The sequence below is a fragment of the Onychomys torridus genome, chromosome 14, assembly GCF_903995425.1.
Source record: "Onychomys torridus chromosome 14, mOncTor1.1, whole genome shotgun sequence".
In the NCBI taxonomy this organism is placed as follows: Eukaryota; Metazoa; Chordata; class Mammalia; order Rodentia; family Cricetidae; genus Onychomys; species Onychomys torridus.
Window position 1 is genome coordinate 10013715 of NC_050456.1, and position 24096 is coordinate 10037810.

General features: G+C 41.5%; 1 protein-coding gene across 4 annotated transcripts in view; it reads left to right on the forward strand.

The window, feature by feature from the left end:
- Dock4 (dedicator of cytokinesis 4) overlaps positions 1-24096 on the forward strand; it is a 406069-nt gene that overhangs the window by 193111 nt on the left and 188862 nt on the right. For all 4 annotated transcript variants that reach the window (XM_036206392.1, XM_036206395.1, XM_036206394.1 and 1 more), the window contains exons 6-9: positions 14-162; positions 5077-5161; positions 12641-12792; positions 23996-24077. In XM_036206392.1, coding sequence (XP_036062285.1) covers positions 14-162; positions 5077-5161; positions 12641-12792; positions 23996-24077 — 468 coding nt within the window. The remainder of the gene's footprint in view (positions 1-13; positions 163-5076; positions 5162-12640; positions 12793-23995; positions 24078-24096) is intronic.

Sequence of the window (24096 nt, forward strand, 5' to 3'; positions counted from 1 at the left end):
ACATATTCTTTAGAGAAATGAAGGTGATCTCTTCCACCGCCTGTGGCATATCATGAATGAAATCCTAGATCTGCGACGGCAGGTGCTAGTCGGCCATCTTACCCACGACAGGATGAAGGATGTGAAGCGCCACATTACTGCCCGACTGGACTGGGGAAATGAGTGAGTACTGATGATTACCGAGTGCTGGAAGGAGCATAGAAGTAAGTTAAGCCAGGATACACTACTACCACAAGGAGGATTCACACACGGGTTCCCCATTCTTCCCATTTCAGGCTTTGTGTGGACCATCAATGATGGAGCCAAAAGCCACATCTTGTGGGTATGGTGTGAGCACTAAGATATTTTACTTTCTAATGCCTGATAGTGTGACAGTGGACAGGTGGTCACAAGAGGAGATTATCAATTCAATGTGGTTTCTGACTAAAATGGGTGTTTTCATCCTATGGTATTTCGGTTTGGTGCATGCATTTTCTTTTATTGTATACCTCTTCTATATCATGGCATAGATCGACAGTGTGGTACAGAAGGAAACACTGATCTTACCAGGCTTATGGCAATGTGCACAGCTGTGTTAAGTCCTATGCAGGCATGTAGCCACACTGCAGAGCTGCTTAGGAGAGCTCAGGTAAAGGCTGTCATTGACTGAGATTTACTTTTAAATAAAAATGTGGGGGACTTATTTAAAATAACAGCTAAGCACTTAAGTAGTAAATCTAACTACTGGAAACTCTGACCAAAGCTGAGGCTCTACTCGGTATGAATATTAACATAGGAGTGACAGCATAGAATGAGCCCCCTTTGGTCATGCTCTTAGTTTGTGCATGGCCTAAGACTAAGACGATGATGGGCTTCCTTCCCATCCTGCAAGGCCACACCCTTACCTTCCTTAATTGACTGTTTGACCCTTAGTGGATCTTAGTACAGCATGTAGGGAGGGTGTGGAGAATCGGAGTGAATATAGAACATAAAAAGAGGAAACACCAGGAAGGAAACCATGAGTAATTTATGACTTTCTGGATCTGGGAAAACCCATCTGGAAGTAGAAAGTTGCTTCCCCTAAGGATAGGAAGTGGCTTTCTCCGAAGCCACACTTGATTTCTGTCAAAATGTTGGGGGAATACACAGACCCTCCCTCTCACCCACAGTACTTGTCATATCTTATTGCATATGATAGGCTACTCAGCTTTTTACAGACAATAAAATATTCAACTTACATATGCCTAGAGGATTCATTCATAAAACATAAAAGCAAGAAAACATTCAGACATAAAAGCAAGAAAACAGGTGTGTAATGTCAGGAAGAACTGTGAACTAGGGACTCTCTAGTTTTCTGTACTTTTCCTTTATTTGTTTCTTTGTGTGTATGTGTGTGTGCACGTGGTGATTCCAGGACAGCTTGCAGGAGTTGGCTCTCTCCTTCCACCAGGTAGGTCCTGGAGAGTGAACTCAGGGCCTCAGGATTGGTGGCAAGAGCATTTATTCCCTGGGCCATCGCACTTGCCCAGATCACTTTTAAAGACTGGGAACAAATTTCTGAAACCTTCTCTGTCATACAGAGAACTGACCTGGAGGTACAAAGGCCCTTTCAGCTCCAGATGATTGGACAGAAAACATGCTGTGTCTCCTGCTGGGTTTGATTTGCAACCTTAGTGTTGAGTTTCTCCTTTGTGCCTGGCCTCATTGGTGCTTATTTTTTTTGTTTGGTTGATCTTTCCCTGCTGCTGCTGCTGCTGCTGCTGCTGCTGCTGCTGCTCCCTCCTCCTCCTCCTCCTCCTCTTCCTCCTTCTCCTGCTCCTCCTCCTCCTGCTCCTCCTCCTCCTGTTCCTCCTCCTCCTGCTCCTCTTCTTCTCCTCCTCCTCCTCCTCTTCTTCTCCTTCTCTTCTTCCTCTCCTCCTCCTTCTCTTCTCCTCTTCTCTTCTCTTCTCTTCTCTTCTCTTCTCTTCTCTTCTCTTCTCTTCTCTTTTCCTCCTCCTCCTTTTTTTTCTTCAAGACAAGGTTCCTCTATGCAGCCCTAGTTGTTCTGGAACTCACTCTGTAGACCAGGCTGGCCTCAAACAGAGATCCTTCTCCCTCGGCCTCCCAAGTGCTGGGATTAAAGGTGTGTGCCACCATGCCCAGCTCACTTGGTCCTTCTTATTTTTAAAATCCTTTGACTTTTTACTTAGTTATAGTTGGTTATTGGTCACTATGCTGGTCCTCATTTAAATGAGAACTAGTTTGTTAATAAGAATGTTGGATGGAGTTAGATTATCAAAAATCACAAGAAAATGTGGAACAGGCAAACAAACCAACCAATCCTTTTTCAGTTTGACAAGGGGAAGCAGAGAAAAATTTTGAATTAGGACTATGGTGAGGCTAAGGTTTTGACTTACATGAGTTCTTGTTTGTGCTTTTGGCAGTTCTATAGTAAGTTTTTAAACTTACTATTTATAACAAGTTAATAAATAATCCATGAAATTGAATAGTATGATTTAAATCATTCTTAAACTGACACATTTTCTCATGCCCTTATTCTATTTTCTTTAAATTTTATTGACAATTTATTTAAGAATCATCAACATAGGGATTATACATTTGCCATATTCCTTTAAGGATATATTCAGTTCCTTATTAAAGAGTGCTAAGTGGAAAGCAAATTAACATCATTTCTTTGCCTATTAAACTAGGTCATATTGTCCTGGAAAATGATCTGTCAGCACATAAATCTCTTACTGAACATAAATTAAGAGTGTGTTCAGTGTCGCGTTGCCTATCAGACTGGTGAAGAGCAGTGAAGAAGAATCCTCTGGGTTTGGGAAGCTTAGATGAAGTAAGAAATGATCCTTCTCGGTCCCTAACAGAATCAGTAGAAGGTGGTTCTCCCCCAAAACCCCCAGGCAGAATTGAAGTGGGGGTACAGATTTCTGTCTCACGTAGAGTCCATAGCAGCCTCTGAAGTGCTGTGGAGAGTACACAGAAGGGGAGCTTCATCCCTCTTCCTGGTGTCCCAGAGTATTTTAGTGGCTGGGTTGATAGAAAATGTGTCCCTTCCTGCCCAGCCCTGGCTTTCTCTATCCTGGATGGTCTCACTCCACCTGTTTTCTCTAGGCCTTGCCTGATCTTTCCATTTTCTTTGTAAAACATTGCTCTGATTCTATTCTGTGAGCTAAGAAACCCCAAACCGTGGCTTGTTCTCCCTTAGACAGTACCTGTTGACTGACAGAAAATGAACGGCCACAGGTAAGATGTGTTTCTCACAGTTCTGATGTCAGGAAGCTAGCACAACTGAGAACCGGACCGTTCAGAGAATGGAAACTTTGAAAGCTACTTCTTCCAGGAGAAGTTCAGGAAAGGCCTGAGGCTCACAGCTGGAGCTGATCTTGACTTGTTTTTGTAGTGCTAGAGATGTGTGGCCATTCCTAGATCTTTTCTTTCTAATCATGGATCTGCATTCTCAGGTTCAGATCCACAAAGAAGGAGTAACTTTAACAACCCATAGTTATGCTATTACGCCTGTTTGGGCTGAGCATTTTATGCCAGCCTCTCTGACTGTTGGCCAGCTGTGGATTGTCTCCACAGATGTGAGGTGCCCACACGAGGGCCTGCCTGAAGAGACAGTCACATGAATACCCTCTACTCTCACCTCTCCTGGGACAGAATGGAGCTCAGGCACCCTGTCTTAGAAGAGACTTTGACTAAGACAGGTGCTGATTCTTAGGTGATTGTGTATTCTGGACCCTGTAACACAAGGCAAACCTGGTGTCAAATAATACCTCACAACCAAGTTCAGTGACTCCTGGGAGGAGACAGAGAATGGGAACTGACCCTGTCAGAGTCCCTAGAGTGGGATAGCATGGGAGGATGTGACCACTTTGAGAATAAACAGCTGTAATTATTATGATCTGAAAATTCAACTCAAAGAATAGATGTGTGGTTTCTTTGAGTATCTGAACATCATTTAATAAAATAAGGAAAGGAGTTTAGTGTCAACTGACAGCCTTCCCAGTTTAACACTCATAGTTTTCAGAGTGGCCGGCCAGTGCTTGGCTCGAAGTAGGTACTGAATTAATCATTTTAATGATGCAACTTTAATGATATTTTGGAGCATAGAATTTCAGGATTCCCTGTTATTTTTAATACAGCAGTTAAGAAAGCTGTAGTTCTGTAATTAGAAGTACAGTGCCAGAAGGCTTCTATCTTGGAGAGAGATGCTAGGAGAGGGCTGCAGAGTCAATTATTCTCAACAAATTAAGCATGGAAACAGGAGTGGGAATAAGAGGAGAGTGTGGTTGACAGGGAAAAGCCTGGGGAGCCTTTTGGAGTGACTACGGAGGCCTAAGGAGGTAAATGGTATCAGTGTTGCACAGCAGTTGACCTGGACAGGAGCTTGCTAAGAGTATCACTGGAGGGAAACTGTCAGGGAAAGGGTGACACTCCCGTTCTCCTGTCTGTGGTAAGACATTCCAAACTGAGAGTCAGATCAAAGCCTGTATAGTTGCTAGAGCCTCAACTTTAACCACATATTGGCCACACTAACACCCAACACAAAACCACTTCACCGCCATAGACAGTCCTGAGCTGGGCTTCCTCTCTGCCCCATGCCTTTGCAGTCTGACGCCAGAGCTTGCCATGAACGAGAAACACAGGGCACGTATTGACTCCTGGTAGCCTAGATCGAACCCGAAAGGCCAGACTTCTCTCTTTGCGCTCCTTTTTCTAAAGCCAAATTATGACTAACTCTAGTTTCCAATGTACTCCAGTTTAGAAGGGTTTCTCTGTCACTGGTTTGTGGGTTGTTGAAGAGTCTCCGCCACATAGTATCAAATGGCAGGATTGTTCATTGAGAGCACTAATGCATCCTGCCATGATTTGCCTCTGTCGTATTCTGTTTCCCCGTTTCACATGACTTTCTGCTATGTCCACTACAAGTGCAGAAACAAGTTATGCTAGACACAAATGAGGGGTGTGTGTCGGGGCAGGGGTGCAATGTGGCTCATCAGGTTTGATTACGTCTCCAGACACTGTAGTGAAAACATTCTTAGTACATTCCATAAAGGTGACTTTTCTCCCAAATGTTTGAAATTTGTTTTCTAGACAACTGGGACTAGACCTGGTGCCTAGGAAGGAGTACGCAATGGTGGACCCTGAGGACATCAGCATCACTGAGCTGTACCGACTGGTAGGTGCACAGACGGTTTGCTCACCGACTCACTGCTAATTCTTTGGTTCCCATGGCATTCTTTGTACTAGATGTTTTAAGAACTGGGTGTTCCAGGTTTAATTTGAAGAGAGTAAAGAGACTTGCAAGCTGAGGTGACCGTGTCCTAACAGTACCAAGGCTCTTTCCCTGGCTCAGAACACTGAAGTTCTCCACATAGCCCTCAACTGGAAGTAAAGTTCTAGGAAGAAAATCCATGACCTTTACAAGCCCCTTTTTTTTTTCTTTTGCCTTTGTTCATTGAAAGGATTACAAGTCACACTTCTTCACCTAATATATTTCTGGATAATAAAATATTCACCAAGGTGCTGTCCCCATCACAGGGTCACCTAGGATGCCATTTTCTTTCCCTAGTTGCCTGGTAGTCTACTGTTTGGCTTAGATGTTTTAACATAATCTAGTCTGTCCTTGAATTTAGCCTGTGCTTCTAAATTCCTGTGTGGAATTTCTTGATAGTAAGTAAGCTTTCTCCAACCCCAAATTAGAGAAGGTCTAGGTTAGAAAGGGTTTTCAAAGGATGTTGCCTTATGCCTAACTTTACTGTGATCTCAATGATGACTATACCATGCTATAATGTTCCTAGAAGGAAGGCCCTCCAGAAACAGACTCGATTTTAACAGTTTTGCTGCATTTGCTATGGTTTTCCATGTTTAAGGTACTTTTGTGAGAGCAATGGGTAATTCTTTTTTTGTTTTTGTTTTTGTTGTTGTTGTTTTGTTTTTCGAGACAGAGTTTCTCTGTGTAGCATTGTGCCTTTCCTGGATCTCACTCTGTAGACCAGGCTGGCCTTGAACTCACAAAGATCCACCTGTCTCTGCCTCCCGAGTGCTGGGATTAAAGGCGTGTGCCACTACCGCCCAGCACAATGAGTAATTCTTAATTGATTATTATACATGTATAATAAACTGTTGGGAAAAGCCATCAGTTCCATCATGTGACCCATGAGGAGTCAGTCTCAGTTAATAAGAGTGCCTCCACTTTCTTCCTTGTCACCTTTCTGTTCAGGATATCTGTATTTCATGCTGTGAATTGGAATGCTTTCTGATTTTTTAAGAGGGTTCCTTTTTTCTACACTGAGCTTTTGACATTCAGTTTTGCATACTATGGGCCTTTCTTACAGCTGCATTTAAACAGAATATCTGGCCTGTCTTAGGGAAAGAGCTAAAAGTGGTTGGAGGGGTGCTAGGGTGTAACTCAGTAGAGTACTTGCCTAATATGGACAAAACCTCTGAGTTCTATACTCAGCACGTCATAAATTAGGAGGGATGTCACATGACTCTGCATAATAGCCTTGGAAGTTGGAGGCAGAAGGATCAAAAGGTCAAGATTATCTGTGGCTACATGGAATTAGGGCCATCCTAGGCTACATGAGACATTTTCTTTAAAAAGTTTGGGAAGGTGATTGGAAGGAGAACGAGAAGGTGGGAAGAACACAGTGAGCATGCCCCAGGTTTACTCACTACTCTTAAAACAAATGTAATCTGTGTTCTTTATTTGTTGGTCATGGCTTCTTACCTACTTAAATCAGTCAAATCGAATGCCATGTCTTTACTGTTGATTTTACCTACTGAGGTTCTGTTTTCCCATTTAAAATCCTCCGTGTTAGATCCTGAGGCCGTACTGCCGACTCTTCCCTGGCCTGTGCTCTTCATAATCTAGCACGGTGCTTTCCTTCATATAAACACCAAGTACGCGATTCTGAGGTCATTTGATATTGTGAGCACACTCTGGATTGTAGCTCCAAGCAACCTCATGGCCAACCTCTATCCATTCAGCACTGACAGGCTTAGTACTTAATCTCTTTGTGTTTCCTCATGTGCTAAGTGACAAAGTACTTCTTTCGTGTTGATTATGATTGCCTTTCCTGGGAACGTATTTGAAGAACACCTAAGCATGCAGGCAGGCTTCATTCCTTCTCACCTTCAGTTCTTCTTCATTAGAGAGGCAACATGGCAAAAATAATTGATATCATACGTGCTAATCCCAGGCATTAGGTTTCTCTGCGTTTAATGACATGGATAATAGCATCCTAGACCTGACACAAATGTAATTTTCCAATGATGTAGAAGCAGAAAATTTTCAATTGGGTTGTGGCTAAATTATGTGCACAGAGCTACAGATGTATTTTTTGCCATGTAGTACTTTACATTGACCAGCAAGGGCATCTCAAAGTACAGTAGAGCTGCAGAAGTTGTACCCTTTATGTCTATTCTCTGCAGAGTTGCAAGGACAAAGGTTCATTGCAGTTGACGAAGCTACTTTAAGTCTCCAGGGAAGTTCCACACAACACTTGCCTTTCTCCGTCCCTGGCAGAGAATAGTTGGACCTGGAGAATTAGCTACAGATATGAAATATTTGATGACCTGCCATCAATACATTTTCCCTAGTTTGGATTTCTATATATAACTCTGCCTCTGTCATTCCTTTTAGCATTGTATGTGGTGTCAAATTGATTTCACCTCTTTTAACATACTTTATTGATGGTGGTGGCCTAAACGGCAATGATGCTGAGAGTCTAGGATCTCATGTAGGCCCTGATTGATTAGCAATGTCTTCCATTTCTGGGAAAGACAATAAGGGGGTGATTTGGTATTTTATAGCTCAGATTCTGGTCCGAAGTCATCTTTTTACAGACAAGAAACATAAAACATAGTAATTTTTGCACACACACACACACACACACACACACACACACACACACACACCATGTCTCCTCAATAACAATTCCATGCTCCTGTTTTTAAATAAGGATGCTAGCCCCGAAGAAAACTGGTGTTTATGAGTGTCCGAAGTTCACGTTCGTTGGGTGTCGCCACTCTTTTTCTTCTCTTCTCAGCCTCTTGTGTCCTCTCTCCATCTGGCACCCTGCCACTCTGCTCTGCCCTTGTGCAACCTGCCAGCAACTGCCTGCCTCTGATTTTACCAGGGTGAGGAGTTGGGGCTCCATCACCAGTTCCTGGCCTTTGTCTGGCAGTGTATTATCATTTTAGATCAAGGACCGTGGAGGTTGACAGAGTATTATCATTTTGGACTTTGGGGTGAAGGTAAACGTCCCCAGAAAAAAATGTTTTGTTTCTTCTTCTTCTTCTTCTTTTTTTTTAGTATCACACTTGAAACAGAAGCTCCAGATTGATACTGTACCTTGGGGAGAAAGGTCCTGGTTTTGTTTTTTGCCAGCCCTGTTCACAGATCGTTCTCACCCAGTTAGGCCCATCTGAGGTGGGAAAGTCTAAACCTTACCTTGATAACACATATCTACCTACAAAGGTTGAATTGCCAAAGGCCACATCTGAGCTCTGCTATGAAGAAAAGCTTACTGGCCAGAATCTCTGCTTATTTGGGCCGGCAGAGTATCTTTTCAGGGACATTTTATGTTTGTAGGGTCCCCTGGTGTCTTATTTGCAGTTCTTAGTGGTCTAGAGCAGTGATGGCCAAATAGAAAACAAGGGTTCTCAAAGGAGTTTTACTCCCCCCAACCCCAGGGGACATTTGACATGGGCTGACCTGAGGACAGAATTTGGTTGTCACAACAAGGGGTGGCAGCAGAGAGAGTCCATTGAGGGGTTGCCATACACAACAAAGCCCATCACAACTCCCTCCACCAAGATTGAGAAACCTGGACATAGCCCACTCATCCAGGAATTAATGTAGCATACGAGGAATACCAGCTTGAGTTACTGAAATCTTTGGAGTGAATCTGTTTCTTCTCTGAATAAATGGTACAGTTAAAATACGAGGTGTCAGTGGATGCTGTACAGCTTCAGGTACATGGGCAGCTGTACATTATTTTACGAAGGGTGTTGTCTGTGTTGTTACCATCAGGTTACAGCTTCTGAAGTATTAGCATGCCTTTTAATTCATTACTGAGATGCTCTTTTCACCAAGATATTTTTAGCACTCCTCAAAAATAGTGAACTACCAAGAGATAAGCAAGTAACTGTAACCCTTTAAAATCCAAATCCATCCCAGATCTGGAAGAATGGTGGGTGAGTGGAGACTGTGTGCTAAGGAGTGCTAGACAAAAGGGTGTGTGCTATGGGCATGTAGCACAGAATCTTATTCTTAGCATGCAAGGTCGGTTCCAGGACAGTAATTAATTACCTGTCAGATGCAGCAATCCTTTTTTGGGTCTGCTGTGATTCGCAGCTCTCCACATATGATCTCCATCAATAACTCTCAACCCTCATTGCCCATTAGAGCCACCCAGGGAGCCTTTAAAACTACCACTCCTGAGAAGCCCCCGCCCCCTGGAAATTCCCAGTTAATTGTTCTGGGACAGGACCTGGGCATAAGTATTTGTTAAAAGCTCTCTTGGTGACTCTGAAGTGCGGTCAAGGTTGAGAACCCCCACTATTTGCATGAGTAAGGGAGTTGATTTTTTTCCTGTTGATTCATACTGAACTCCATGATTGATGCTAGAAGCTTTGCACTCTGTGAGGTCAAAAGCAGACACCACCTGGAGGTCAGCTCTTTACAGGGGACATTTGTGTCTGGCTCCCACTCTGGCCTTTGGTAGCCATTTATGTCTTTGGAGTAGCTTGTGCTGTGTTCCACTTTTTTTTCTCCTTTTTTATTATTATATTTGTGTTTTAATTTTACACATCAGCCATGGGTTCCCCCATTCCCATCTCCTCCAGGGCCAAGACTCCCCTGGGGATTCATTTAAACCTGGTGGATTCAGTACAGGCAGGTCCAGTCCCCTCTTTCCAGGCTGAGCAAAGTGACCCTGTGTAAGCCCAAGGTTCCAAACAGCCAGCTCATGCACTAAGGACAGGTCCGGGTCCCACTGCCTGGGGGCCTCCCAAACAGTTCAAGCTACTCAACTGTCTCATTTATCCCGAGGGCCTGATCCAGCTGAGGGCTCCTCAGCTATTGGTTCATAGTTCATGTGTTTCCATTAGTTTGGCTATTTGTCCCTGTGCTTTTTCTTGACTATACATATGCAGAGGTTTCTAAGTAACTCAGCAAGTGAGTAGCAATTCTCAGGGGAAAGGACTTCCTTTTGAATTAAAGGATTGAATTTTATGAGCATGTGATGTGTCTTTTGCCACAGTGCAAGAATTTTGAAAGCACAAACTAGAGCAAGCCTCACAGAAAAGGGGGGAAATTTGGCTTCCTTACCCTCTGTAGTTAATTTTTCTTCAAGAATTGTTTTCTAATAGTTATGGCTAATGAGGTCCACTTTCATGTGTGTGTGTGTGTGTGTGTGTGTGTGTGTGTGTGTGTGTGTGTGTCTCCACTTTCACAGAGAGGTGTCCAGGGTGCCTGGTGAGTATGAGGTGACTGAAGATCTGTTTGGTGGGTTACTTGGTTGTGATCTTTTGCTTTTAGATAGTTCAGAATAAAGGAAGTGCATGAACTTTCTGATGATGTTATACAATTGCACTTAACAACTGTCAATTGTAAAAAAAAAAATGACATTTGTCCTGGAAGTTAGCCAACCATTTGGTAATATTAAACTCTATTTACCAGCCTTAAAAGGTGGCTGACATAGAAATGTGGTTGTGTGCCTTCACCACTAACAACTGCCCATGGCCATAAGTTCAAATCCCTTGAGTTCAAATGCCTAGTGTTAAAATGAATCTTTTCTTCACCACGAATCTCAGATGGGGTAACAGTTGGCAGTCAATGATGTGAAAGTGAAAATACAGTCCTTAATTCACCACTTCCCATTCTGTTAGTGCCCAGGACCTCTAGGTCCTTTCCTGGCCCTCTTCTCCTGCATCACTGCTTCTCAAGTAGAGATCCAAGGGCTGAGTAGACTGGCAGCAGTTGGCAGCTGGGCCAATATGTGCATGGCAATAGAGAATTAGAAGCTTGTGCAAACTTTTACAGTGCCATGGTATTCTCACTGTCTTTGTGTTTTTTGTTTGTTTGTTTTTTCTGGAAGTATTTACCTATCAGTCTCCAAAGGATTACAAGAGGAAATAACCTGAACTATTACTTCCAACTACAATCAAATCGGGAAGTCCTGTCCTAGTAGAGAGACCAGAATTCTTGCTCCTTCCCTAGTACTTTGCTTGGGACAGTTTTCCAAGGAGTCTCTGGCCTTCCCAGGCTCCAATCAAATTATTTTAGGGGGCTCTCTGACAATATAGTGTTTCCCCTTTCATTACTCTTCGGGGGGCGGGGGAGAGAGAGAGAGAGTGAGTGAGAGAGAGAGAGAGAGAGAGAGAGAGAGAGAGAGAGAGAGAGAGAGAGAGAGGTGTTTGTATACATGCCAGGGATGTAGCCCAGTCATAAAGTACTTGCTTAGCACAGCATATACAAGGCTTTAGGTTTAATACCCAAGAAAAAAAAAAGCAATAAAACATTAAACTCCTCCTAAACAAACAAAACCCTTCAGATTCCAGTTATGGATCATTTGAGAAACAGAAGCTGAAGAATATTTCTGACTTCTCGTTTCTCATGCTTTAACATTATTTTTGAAACTATATTAAACTGCAAAGCTTTGGTAGTTTCTGAATGGGGCTGTGGCAAGTCTTATTATATTACTAAAGCAAGAAAATGATTCTAACTTATTATGGAGCTGTGGAGAGATGGTCAAGGAGCCCATGAGGAAGCTAAAACTAGGAAGGAACACTAGTGTATTCCCTTCTCATCTTGTCCTCACTGTGGTCAGATCCTGTCAAATGTGACGTAGGACCAGAACCAACATTCACAGATGCTGAAGAAGGAAAGAAATTACCTGTAAGGCTATAGGTGGGGGACCATGGGGACAAGCAATCAGTCAATAAATATCTGTTAGGTGTCTACTGCATGCCAAGCCCTGGGAACACAACAGTGAGTAAACATAGAAACAGTTCATGCTTCATGGAGATGGTACCCACGAGGGGATTAGACAGACACTAGCAAAACTGGTGTGTACAGAGACACACAGACATATATATATATATAGAGAGAGAGAGAGAGAGAGAGAGAGAGAGAGACAGAGAGAGAGACAGAGACAGAGAGAGAGACAGAGAGAGAGAGAGAGAAGGTGATGGGGGTGTGTCTCAGCAAGTGTTGCCCAGTCCGGCTTTGTACTCACTTTGTGGACAGGTTGGTCTTAAACTTGAAATCTCCCTGCCTCCTCCTCCTAAGCAGCTGGGATTACAAACTGCACCACCAGGCCAGCTCTCTTGTCTGTTCTTTAGGGTAACAGGTTTGTTCTCATCCTGTAAGCTGATTAGTATCAGCAGAAATTCTTTGAACTTCCTCCCTCCCAGATCTATGCCCCGAGTTGATATCATCTTAAGGTTAAAATTTAAAGGAAATCTTAAAGCAAGAGCCCTTGATCATCTTAACACAGATGCGAGAAGAAAATTGAAATTTAGATTAGATACTGAAGCTAGCATGGGAAGAAATTTTCCTCCTCAGTCCCCATCACACCACAGCTTTGTGCCGTTACTTTCTTCAGTCTGCTCTGATCGTGTTTTTCCTGGGGTGGGTATCATTCAGATGGAGCATCGACATCGGAAGAAAGACACCCCAGTGCAGGCCAGCAGTCACCACCTCTTTGTCCAGATGAAGAGCCTCATGTGTTCCAACCTGGGAGAGGAGCTGGAGGTCACCTTCTCACTCTTTGACAGTAAAGAGAATCGCCCAATCAGGTAATGGCATGTGACACAGTGCTTGAGTTTCTTGATGTCACTGTGGCAGATGTTTACAATTGGCATGCTTTCAGATACATTTTTTTTTTGTCTACCACCTCAGTTCATTTATAGAGCTCTGAGTTTCTGATTTCCCTGTCCTCTAGATATTTCTGTTAAGCTTGGATAGATTTGAGAATTCCTGGGAAATCAAAAGGTCTATAGAGTCCTAAGTAGGTTTAAATAAGATGCCCAGTGCCAAGCCAGTTTTGTTCTAGTCACTTTGTGTTGATAATGCCAAGAAGATAGAAGTTCTTATAGGATAATGTTTACTTATCGAAGTCAGCACGTTTTATATTTTGTCAGTTTGTCAGTAAATACTAATGTTGCTCTTCCTGTGTCTGGATTTATGATATCAAGGAAGAACTTCACATTTTTGCAGATGCTCCAGTTGAAGTATCAGAGCTGTGAAAAGTTTGTGCTTTTTGTCATCCTCGGGGCTCACTCTTCCCTGTTGTGCTTCCCTATGACAAGCTTTTCACTAGAAGTTTTGATTTTTCTGAGGTGCGAGGAATCATATCTCAGACCTTGTGCATGCTAAGTGAGACCCATAGCCCAGATTTTAAAGTTTTGGAAACAAATTAGAGTAAATGTTATATTTTGTGTACCCAGCCAAACATTTCATCTCTTACTGAGACATTATGAGAATTGTATTTTTTTTTTTGAGGAAATGTGTGTGGAGTTTATTTTTAATGTACTTATAACCACAAACATGATGGGTAACTTACTGATTAGTTTTTAATGTACCAGTTCTTCGCTCTATTGTTGCACTGTTTCAGAAGAAAGAACTACATAAGTAAACTGTGCTTTTAGGGCATTGTGGGAATCCTAGTTTGATCTCTGTTGCTGTGATAAACAGCAGGACCCAAAGAAACTCGGGGTAGAAAGGGCTTCTTTGGCTTAGAGGTTATAGTCCTTTATCAAAGGAAGCCGAAGCATGGGCTCAAACAGGAATCTGGTGGCAGGAACTGAAGCAGAGACCAGCTGATCTCTGGCTTGCTTTCCTCTGTCTGCTCAGCTACTTTTACAAATGGCCAGGCCACCTGCCTTGGGATGGCACAATATATATAGAACTCCTATATCAATTAGCAATTAAGAAAATGCCTTAGAGACTCGCCCACAGGTCAGTCTGATGGAGACAGTTCCTCAGTTGAGCTTTTCCCAGGTGACTCTAGTTTGTGTCAAGTTGACAAAATCAGTCAGCACCCTGAGTTTCTTTTCACATGGCATTTTAATGTTATCACTGATAATACTAATTCTGAAACTAGCATAAGGCTCCAGAACTAGTCGATGCTACAGAAGTTGGTTTCTGAAGTCGAGTCCTTTCAGGAGATTCTTTCAAAACATTTTACCATTTTTTTATTCATGGGGGCATGCTATGGCACACAGGAAGTCAGGAAACAACTTGTCAAGTTTTTCCTCTCTTCCATTCTCTGCTTACACCATGTGAGTCCCTGGAAGAGAATCAGATTTTTGAGCTTAGCAGCGGGTTTTCCTCTGAGTACTCAGCCAGCCCAAAGAATTTGTTATTGTATTTGTTTCTGCATGATATGTGGGGGTTGTACACATGTCATGACACACATGTGCAAGTCAGAAGGCAGCTTTGTGGAATTAGCTGTGTACTTCTGTAGTAGTACTTTTCATTGGGACCACCAGCCTGTGGATAATGACATGGAAACTTATTATTAATTATGAAAGCATGGCCTCTAGCTTAGGCTTGTTCTCAACGTAGTTCTTATAACGTAGATTAACCCATTTGTATTCATTTACATTCTGCCATGTGTTGTTACCTTTCTCCGCACTGCCCATCCTGCTTTCTCCGTGTCTGACTGATGATTCCTCCTTTTTTTTCTTCCCAGATTTCTCTTTCTCTGCCTGCAAGTCCTGCCTGTATCTCCTACCTAGCTATTGGCCATTCAGCTTTTTATTACACCAATCACAGCAACACATCTTCACCCGCTGTACAAATATCCCACAGCATCCTTCCATCCACATTCCTTTCAGGGATCACATCCGGGTCACTAGGTTTGAGCAGCAAGTGCTTTCACCTCTGAACAACCTCAGAAGGTTAGGTAGCCTTCTCATGGTACCTTAAGACAGTGAATTAGTGTCAGCTGCTAATCCCCTGCCAGGGGCCAAAAGCTCAGATTCTGTCCTTATAGGCGTCCAGTACAAAGGAGGCCAACATGTGATATCACCTTCCTGTCTCATTCAGCAAAACTGTGAAGTGTGTAACATCTCCCAAGTACCAGCAAAGGCAGATGTTTTCAAGCTTCCATCAATCATCATTTGACTACAGCTTTGTTTACAAAACCTGATTTAAACAGTTATTGAATCTTCCTGAGGACTGCCCAGAAGATTGGGCCTCTGATCATGTTATGGTCACCAGTAAGGATGCAGGCATGTTCTGACAGCATCTGGCTATCATGTGCCTATGTTACACCTCATCATTCTGGCTTACTTGGATAGCACACCAGTCCACAGAACCTAGTGATCATTGAAAATTACAGACTAGTATTCATTTAAGACCAATATAACCTACACACAAATTCTTTCTATTGAGAATTATTTGTTTAAAAAATAGGTTTGCCACATTGTTACAAAATATTTTTAGGGAGCATTTATCTGGCTGGAAGTTTGGCTTCCTCATTCCACAAGGTATGGCTGGGGAAGGCAAGGAGAGGGTCTACTCTCTGCATCTTTGGTATCTTATTTTATTGTATTCATGTGGCAAATGCCTATATAATGTTTTTCATATGCCAAACACTGTTCTCAGTTCATTTAAAAATATTCCCTGCCTTAGCCCTATGAGGAATATATCTTTGTTTGTAAATGATGCAGCCTATAGTCCTTGCCCAAAGTCAAGTGAAGCTGGTACTTTAACAGGGTAGACTGTATAGGAATCAATATTTTCCATCCCTCAGTATTCCTAATGTGCTGTCCCCCCCTCTCCCTGCCCCAGTCAAGTTGTGAATACCATTGATTGTCAAGAGTTCAGTGTAGGGCTCATTCTTTAAAGAACTTGAATGGTAGAAGCTTGAGCTTGTAAAGACTGGACAGGAAGGATCCTTTAATGATGAAGAGGTCACACACAGAGAGAGGGGAAGTCATTGATGTCTGCAGGCTTCTGGGGAGAAGGGCATCAGGAAACAGACTTGACTTTGCAGATGAGAGATTAGCCCTGAGAAAGGAGAGTGGAGAATGGGAGAATCTGAGCCTTAGGATTAGGCATAGGAATTGTAGCTGTTCACAGAGGGCTGGCAGTACATGCTATATGATCTCCTTTAGCTGGCACGTAAAAATTGGCTCTTGCACCGAGTGGAATACAAAGAGTCATAGTGTGGTGATTTATGTAGGCTGTGCAACTGTACATTAATACTTCCCTTGCTTTCATGCATGCTGCTTCATCTGCATCAGTGTGTAAATAATCCCAGCCGGTAAACGTGACATAGTTTAGTGGTTGGCTTGAAGCTTGAATTATTTTGTTTACTGCTGTATTCTAAGCCTTCATTAATTACCATTGGAATTTTGTCTTGGGACTAATACATTCCTTTATTTTAGTCTTATCAGAGAATGCATTTAACAAGGCCTGAGTACCACCAGTTGGTCCCTAGCCACTGAAGGCTGCTCATACATACCAGCTGCTGGCATGGGCTATTAGCTGAGAATTTAGCAGCAGGGTATGCTTAATTCTAGCAATTGCATAGATGAAGTTTATTTTCTGCTGATTCCTTTTCACATACTTTTCTGAAGTTAGATTATTTTTCCCCACTATCATGCAGTTAAACTCATTTTTCTTGAAAGGTTTCATTTCCATAGATGCTTTCTTTTGCCTACAATTATGCTTTATTCAGTCCAATTCTGTCATCTAAGGGAGAGGAAGTACTGAATACAATTGGTAAAGCACAGGATTTTTAAAAATTCAGATTCATACTGAACTGTAAAATGGCTATGAACCTCTCTGTTGGTGAGACACACATCACCTGTGTCTTGTACACCCTTTCTTTGTTGGTAAATGGCTAGACTCTGAGCTTAGATGATCTGAGTGGAAATCCTGGCTGTGCTGTATCAGTCTGGTCATGTAATTTTACATCTCTTATAGCTGTTAACTAGTTGGACTTCATGACGACAATAGTGTTTTCCTGATGGGATTTCTTGAATGTTAAATTCATAGGCTGTTGCTTAGTACCCAGTAGTTTATCAGCGGCCCCTGGCTGTGATGAGGAGGATTATTAAACCCAAACAGGAAGTATGCATTATCCTAGCTAGAACTGTGTGGTGGCTGCCCATGCATTCCTGGGGAAATCACACATTCCAGGAAACTGGGGATGCCTTGCTTGTGGTATTGCAGTTAGTTAAAGTTTAGAGAGACCTGCTAGCAAATGGCTAATATGGAGCCCATATTACCTTAGCCAGGAGTGCTCAAGAAAATGTGATCAGAAGTCTGAGGTAGGTTTGCATCCTGAAACACCACAGTGGGGACCAGAAGAAGAAAGTTGGGAGTCCTGTATCCAGGTGGGGAGAGTCTATGAAGTTGCTTTCATAGCTTCCAATAATTCCTTTCGGAGGCTGACATATGTAAGAGCTTATCTGGCTCAGCCTAGGAGAAAGGGATACTACTTGTGTGTGTGTGGTAGTCTATAAAAGGCTAGTAGATCCTTTACGGGTTTTCATTCCCTGTGCCCTGTGGCTCACTTGATAGATCATTTGAAGCTTACTGTGGTCTGATCACACAAGTTCAACGTCTGCATTTTTACATAAATCAGGAATATTTAGTGCTTTGACTTTGATAGATTGTAGGCTGAGTTTTGGTATTACAAAGTTTCCAAAATAAAGAAACAGTGTAGGGGAAGTGCCCAGCCAGACTATCAAGGGGCACAGTGCACAGAATAAAAATAGATAGAGGAGGCATTTGGGGACCCTTTTTGAATAGTGTATCAACCATCCCATCTGGCCCAGGGCATTTCCTGCTGTGTCTAGACATGTTGGCACAGATCCACTGTGGGTGTCTGTCCAGTCGTGACCCACGGGGACCTTCCCTAGAGCCTGTTGTTGAGAAGCACAACTGTTTCCCTCTCTCCCTTTGCTCCATAGTTTGATCGTCCCAGCAGGTACATGGGGATGGGGATTGTTCTCACTTCTGAGTTAATGAGATCGGTGCTTTATGGCCCATTAGTTCACTCTTGTGTCACACGTTAAAAGACAATGATGAGGGCTCTACAAATACTGCTTACCTTTATTGGTAGCGATTTTAAGGAAGCGGTTGGGGGAGACCCAAACTCAAAGAAAGTCAGCGAGGTAATGGTTTAGGCAGATCTAGAACACACAGGATATAACTGAACCACTCTTCTCTGTAGCATTTTTTGATACGAATATAATATTGATTATTTAACTTTAGTGAATGGCTAGAAATACCTGTGTTGCAGGAAAACCAGAAGCTCACAGAGTTCACAGACTTGATTTGGCTTCTTTTCTTTGGCTATAAACACTCAGGCAGACAGCTTGCATCTCTTAAGTCACGGAGTATTTTTTCAGTGTGACCAGAAGGCCCTTTTACCCCTGTTCATGTGCTTTAAATCACAAGCAGATTAGTTTTGTGACAGTGGAATACCGGCCAGTATTATGACCATCTCTGTCTTTCTTCACTTACTCCCTTGTTACTTCTTGTTGAGAATTCAGAATAATTTAGTTTTCCCAAGTTCTCTGCAGGATAAGCCATCATCACATAGAGTAGCCACTTCACAAGGGCTTCTTTGGTATGCAGTGCCATTTATGTTGCAGGAGGATTTGACATTGACAAAGGAATTATTAATGGCGTGACTCTACCCTCTCATCATCCTCATGCAGCACCTTGCGGCGTACTTACCCAGGGCAAGTGTATGTGGAGGGTACGATACAGTTAAAGGAAGCTTTTAAGTGTTGCCCTGCTGTTGCTACAAAGCATTAAAAGATCATGCATTAGTACCTTAATCTTGGCTATCATCCTTCCCCTCCACGGGGGATGTGCTCCTTGCTAAGAGAGAGCCAGTGTGTTGAGCTATCTGGAGAGTTGTTTCATGTTACGCTGTGCTCTCAGACCTGTCTCTCGGGGGCCATCATTTGCAAACACTGTCATGCTCAAAAGTATAAAAATCATCAGATAAAAGCCGGGCATTCTCCCCGAAGCTCTTGGAAGGTTTGGATTACAAGGTAAGCACTGCGTGTTTACTTTATGCCAGTTAGGCATGTGCATTTCACAGCACTACTATGCAATTATTAAAGTTTGATCATTCATGCATTTAGTCAGCCAGCAAGTAGTTTCCTCCTTAAGGCCAAATGCTCATCTAGGGAAAGCATATAAAATCCATGTCCTCCCAAATCTCATAGTCTGCTTAGGTTTAAAGAGTGGGGGGCAGAAGCATCCTGCTGGGAGAGAAAAAGGTGTCATAGTCACTTCAAGTTCTTAAGGTTCTCCTCCAGGCATTTTGTGTCGCTGTAAGCACACCTGTACTAACTGACTGTGGAAATGTACTTTTCATTTGTAGAGTTCCACTTAGGGACCTCAGAATGCAGTAGCTCGCCTGAGCAGGCAATCATAGACATAACCTTCACAAACACAAGTTACTAATTTTTTTTTAGGTTCACTCATTTTCAAGTGTTTTTAAATTTTATTTAAACTTTTTAAAATAAACATTTTAAAATGTTTTCTTAAAAACATTTATTTCCTGTAACATGGTCTTACTCTTCTTTGTCCATTTTTTAATTTCTCTGTTTTGTCAAGGATGGGCTACCACTATGTGTATGAGCCAAGCCTCTCCAGTCAGATTCTGGATATTGATAGGATGGCTCCATCCTTGACTACTCGTACACCTTTGGGCAACTTGCCTGATACCTCAAGCCCCAGCTCTCTCATGTATCAGATGGGGATGATAACAGTTCCTACCCAGTAGTGCAGTGGTGGGAATTAAATGAGATCTTTGAAAGCTTAAATTATAGAGTCTGGCACAAAGTACATACTTTCCTTCATTACTTTTACCCAGGCACCCTGCCATGGATGCTTATTTATATTCTTTTTTCATTGTCTTTTTTTCCCTCATAACATTGTTAGATGAAGGTAGGTTATAAATAATAATTATGATTTGTTCTTTATTTCCAAAGAGAATTAGTCAGGAGAATTTATAGTTGTGATTTATAATGGCTCACATATAGAACTCAGGTGATTCTAAATTTTCCTAGTTCTTCTAGAACATGGCAGTAGAAAAGGAAGTCAAATAATGATTTTTTTTCCCTACTGATAATATATCAACTCTTATTTCCCAATGTTCCTGACAGACTCCTTTGTTTAATCTGTAAGAAGAATGCATTAGAAAACATCATGTCCCTGCAGGTTTTCTTGCTACTGATTTTTTTTTTTTTACATTATGTTTACTTTTTAAATACTGTACCCCAGTGCATTTTAGTTCTCCTGTTTCATGTAATGAAGATGTAAAATGTAGGAGGGGAAGGTGAAATGATCTATAATTCAGAGCTACCATGTGCTCATCAGGTGAGGCACCATTGTAGCTCAAGTTTTCCTGTGTTCCGGTTGGCCAGTAGTCGGGACAAATCTCTCCCACTAGTGTCCCCCAAGTAAACACACAGAGACTTATATTACTTATAAACTGTTATGGCCATGGCAGGCTTCTTGCTTTCTGTTCTTATATCTTAAATTAACCCATTTCTATAAATCTCTACCTTGCCACATGGCTCGTGGCTTACCGGTATCTTACATCATGCTTCTCCTTGTGGTGGCTGGCAGCGTCTCCTGACTCAGCCTTCTTCCCAGAATTCTCCTCTCTGCTTATATCTCTTACACTATACTTCCTGCCTGGCTATTGGCCAATCAGCATTTTATTTATCAATCAGAGCAACACATTCACAGCATCCCCAGCACACCATTGATTGAAAAGTTGCTGGGAAATTCTGTATGTTTTCCAGGGTAAACTTACTTTTCAGGCCTCATGGGGAAAGGGAATGTTGAGAGGGTTTTGAAGCGTTCCAGATATTTAAAATTCTTTGTTTCTAGTTTTGTTTTCCCTCAAAAGATTGTTTAGTCTAGTCAAGGACTGCCAAGTCTTTGGTAGAAGCTGAAGATGTCAATGTTGCCAATTACAAACCTATATTCTACTTGCTCATAGTATAAGACAGACCCACAAACTTGTGAAACAGAAAGGAGTAGAAATTACATAATGAGTCATGCACATCTTCTAATAAAACTCTTGTAAGTTTATAAAATACTAATTATTTCTCTATTACACTTACTAGAGGATTGCAGCAAAAACACCACTAAAATAGGTCAGAAACACATTTGTGTGGCCACTAGCCTTTACATGCACCTGTCCTGACTGCCAGATGTGCTAAATGAATGAGCTTTGGCTTGTTTGGTTTCTCTCCTGGCTCAGAAAACATATGTTAGGATAGTCTATAAATGTGAGAGTAGAGAATTATAGTTCAAAGATTCTGAAGTGCATTGCTGGAGGCCATAGGTTTTCTAAAACGATTTGCTGAATAAGGAGTTGTGGTATCCCTAAAGCTGAAAGGAACTGGTTTTGTAAACCCAATACCATGTCACCCAATGAATAGACTGTTTTTTATTGGACATGGAGATTTTCTGTCTGGTTTTTAATAAATTGCAAATGACTTACTGCTTCATAGTACCCATTTTGAACCTATTTTTATCTTCCCCTCTAAGGCATGCTTAAGCTAAAGGATACATTGCTGGCTTAGTATGTGTTGATGTTCTTTCTGGAACAGGATATGATATAGTATAATATTTGCATAATCAGGATTCTGTCTAGACGAGTAAAATTAAAATAGTGACAGAGCAGAAAGGTTCTCTTTCTGAAACAGACTTCTTTAGAAGACATTTTTATCCAAATATTGATGAAACTTTCAGATAATGAATAGTTTTTAACAGTGTTAAAGTTGAGGTGTTAATATGTAAAATGTCTGATAGTTTTTTTGCATATTAGATTTATTGATATACAACATCTTCAGAAGATAAATCATAATATAGTGCAAAATTTTCTCAAGTGTTTCAGTGAAGAGAAGAAGGAGCCTCACACTGAAGCCCGTTCACACTATGACCTAGGGCACATTGTCTACGACATGGACCAGTGTACTCACACTGCTTGTGTTGCTTGCTAAGGTATAACTAGTAACTAACTGCACATTAGTGATAGATCAAAAAGAAGCTAAGCAACACCATCATTTAAACCTTAAGACTGCTTAAACCTTAGCAGTTTTGACTCAATAAAATCATATTCTTTAATCTTTGGCAAGTTTTGTCTATGTTTACTAGAATGTCTTGGGTCATATTTTCCATTGAAAATGGCGATCCTCTGGCCTCAGTCTCACAAGTGCTCACCACCATAATTGTTTATTTTTTCCATATTAATGAAATACTTTCCCAATATTTGTATAGAATAGAAAAATAATTTAACTCTGGCTTTCAAATGAGGAGTGAATATTCTCAACAAAAACAGCAGATAGGGCTCTTAGTCACATTAGTTGTTTGATATTGGACAAAACTTTTTTCTTAGTGTGCCCATCAGTTAAGTAGGCAGCATGCTAGTACATCCTTCTTGAAGGCAGGAGGTGTATAAGATGAGTTAGTCCATACAAAGATATCTGCAGAGTGCTTGTTAAATGATGACTTCCTCAAAGGAGTGACCATTAATATGACGATTTAAGTGTAGTTCCCTTGTTGTGAAATGAATCTGTATGTACTTGCTTTGATCATATCTTAAGTTTGAAATAACAATGAATTTTCTTTCATTATTAAGAGAGCTTATAGCCTTTATATATACATACCCATATATAAACGTACAGACACATACGTGTATGTATATAGTGGATGAGCATTGGACAAGACTTATTTCACTTTGCATCATCAGTTGTATTTGTTCTTCCCAGCCTGCATTTCAGACTCACATGGCAACTGTCATTTCAGTTGAAGAACCTTGCAGCAATTTATCATCTCCCCATTCACACTGTGTCGACCACCTGCTCTTAGAAGAAGCTTGACTAAGAGGCATGGAAATGGCCCCATGGAAATGTGTACTGGTTGCCCTTTCTCATACGTAAGGTCAAGGATAGGCATAATATAAGAAAATGATGAGGTTAGCCAGGCAGTTGAATTTGTTAAATGTATCCATCTAGATATATATCACAAAAGAGAATAGAAGTGTTGCAAAACCTTTGTAAATTGAAACCCATTTCCTCCCTTAGAGATCTGTTTATGGTTCTCATTTCCCCCTTGTAGTTTTTGGATAGTAGAGCCATTATTTATGGCAAGGATACGGTGATGAATGTAATGTGCAAATCTGATAGGCTATAAGCCTTGTGCTAATGTTAAGCACCCGTTTCCATGCTTCTTTGCTAAGCTAAATATGCAGTAGCCAAGGCCACATCATGTGATCATTTCCCATTCAGTGGATATTGGTTTTGTGTTCTCTGCCTGGGGCAGCGAGTTATTTGATTTTTCCATCAGATTTTGAAATTCAGTGGGGGATTTAAAACTGGAGATAGTGGATGTATTAATATTTCTTGGGTAGATAATCATTTTAATTTTTGGCCATAAATAAATTATCATACATAACCTGTAATATATATGGCATCCACAAACACTTATGGTCTTAAATTACTGGCTGAGTTACAGAGTGAGTCATTTGTGTTTGCTATAAATCTAGGTGACAGTGTATTATCAAATATAAGTGCTGTTTGTAGATCAAAGTTAATTCAAGTTTCATGAATTGAAACTTCCATTTGTGTTTTGAAGAATAGACATAGAAGACCGTGAACTACAAAGCCATTGTGTCCTTAATTTAAATTAAGCAATATGATGTATATCACTAAAGCATCTCAGATCTAAACACGGAAGGATTAGGCTGTCTCTCGTCATGCATCGTCTTCTACTGTTTGGAATAACAGCAGTGATAGTACTGACAGGGAAATAGCCTACCACTGGAAAACTTCCTGTTTTGCATATGCATTTATACTGTTACTGCTTTGCTATTCCACCAGAAATGAAGCAAATGTTTGCCGTATACGGTGCTCTCCAATGTTGAGCTCTCAGATGAAGAACAGTTAGAAAAAGATAAATATGAAGTAGTTTTCTAAGTATTCAACTATCTTTCCCTTGTAGTGAGAGATTTTTCTTGAGACTGAATAGAAATGGGCTTCCCAAAGCTCCGGATAAGCCCGAACGGCACTGCTCTCTCTTTGTGGTAAGTGCACCTTGTGTTT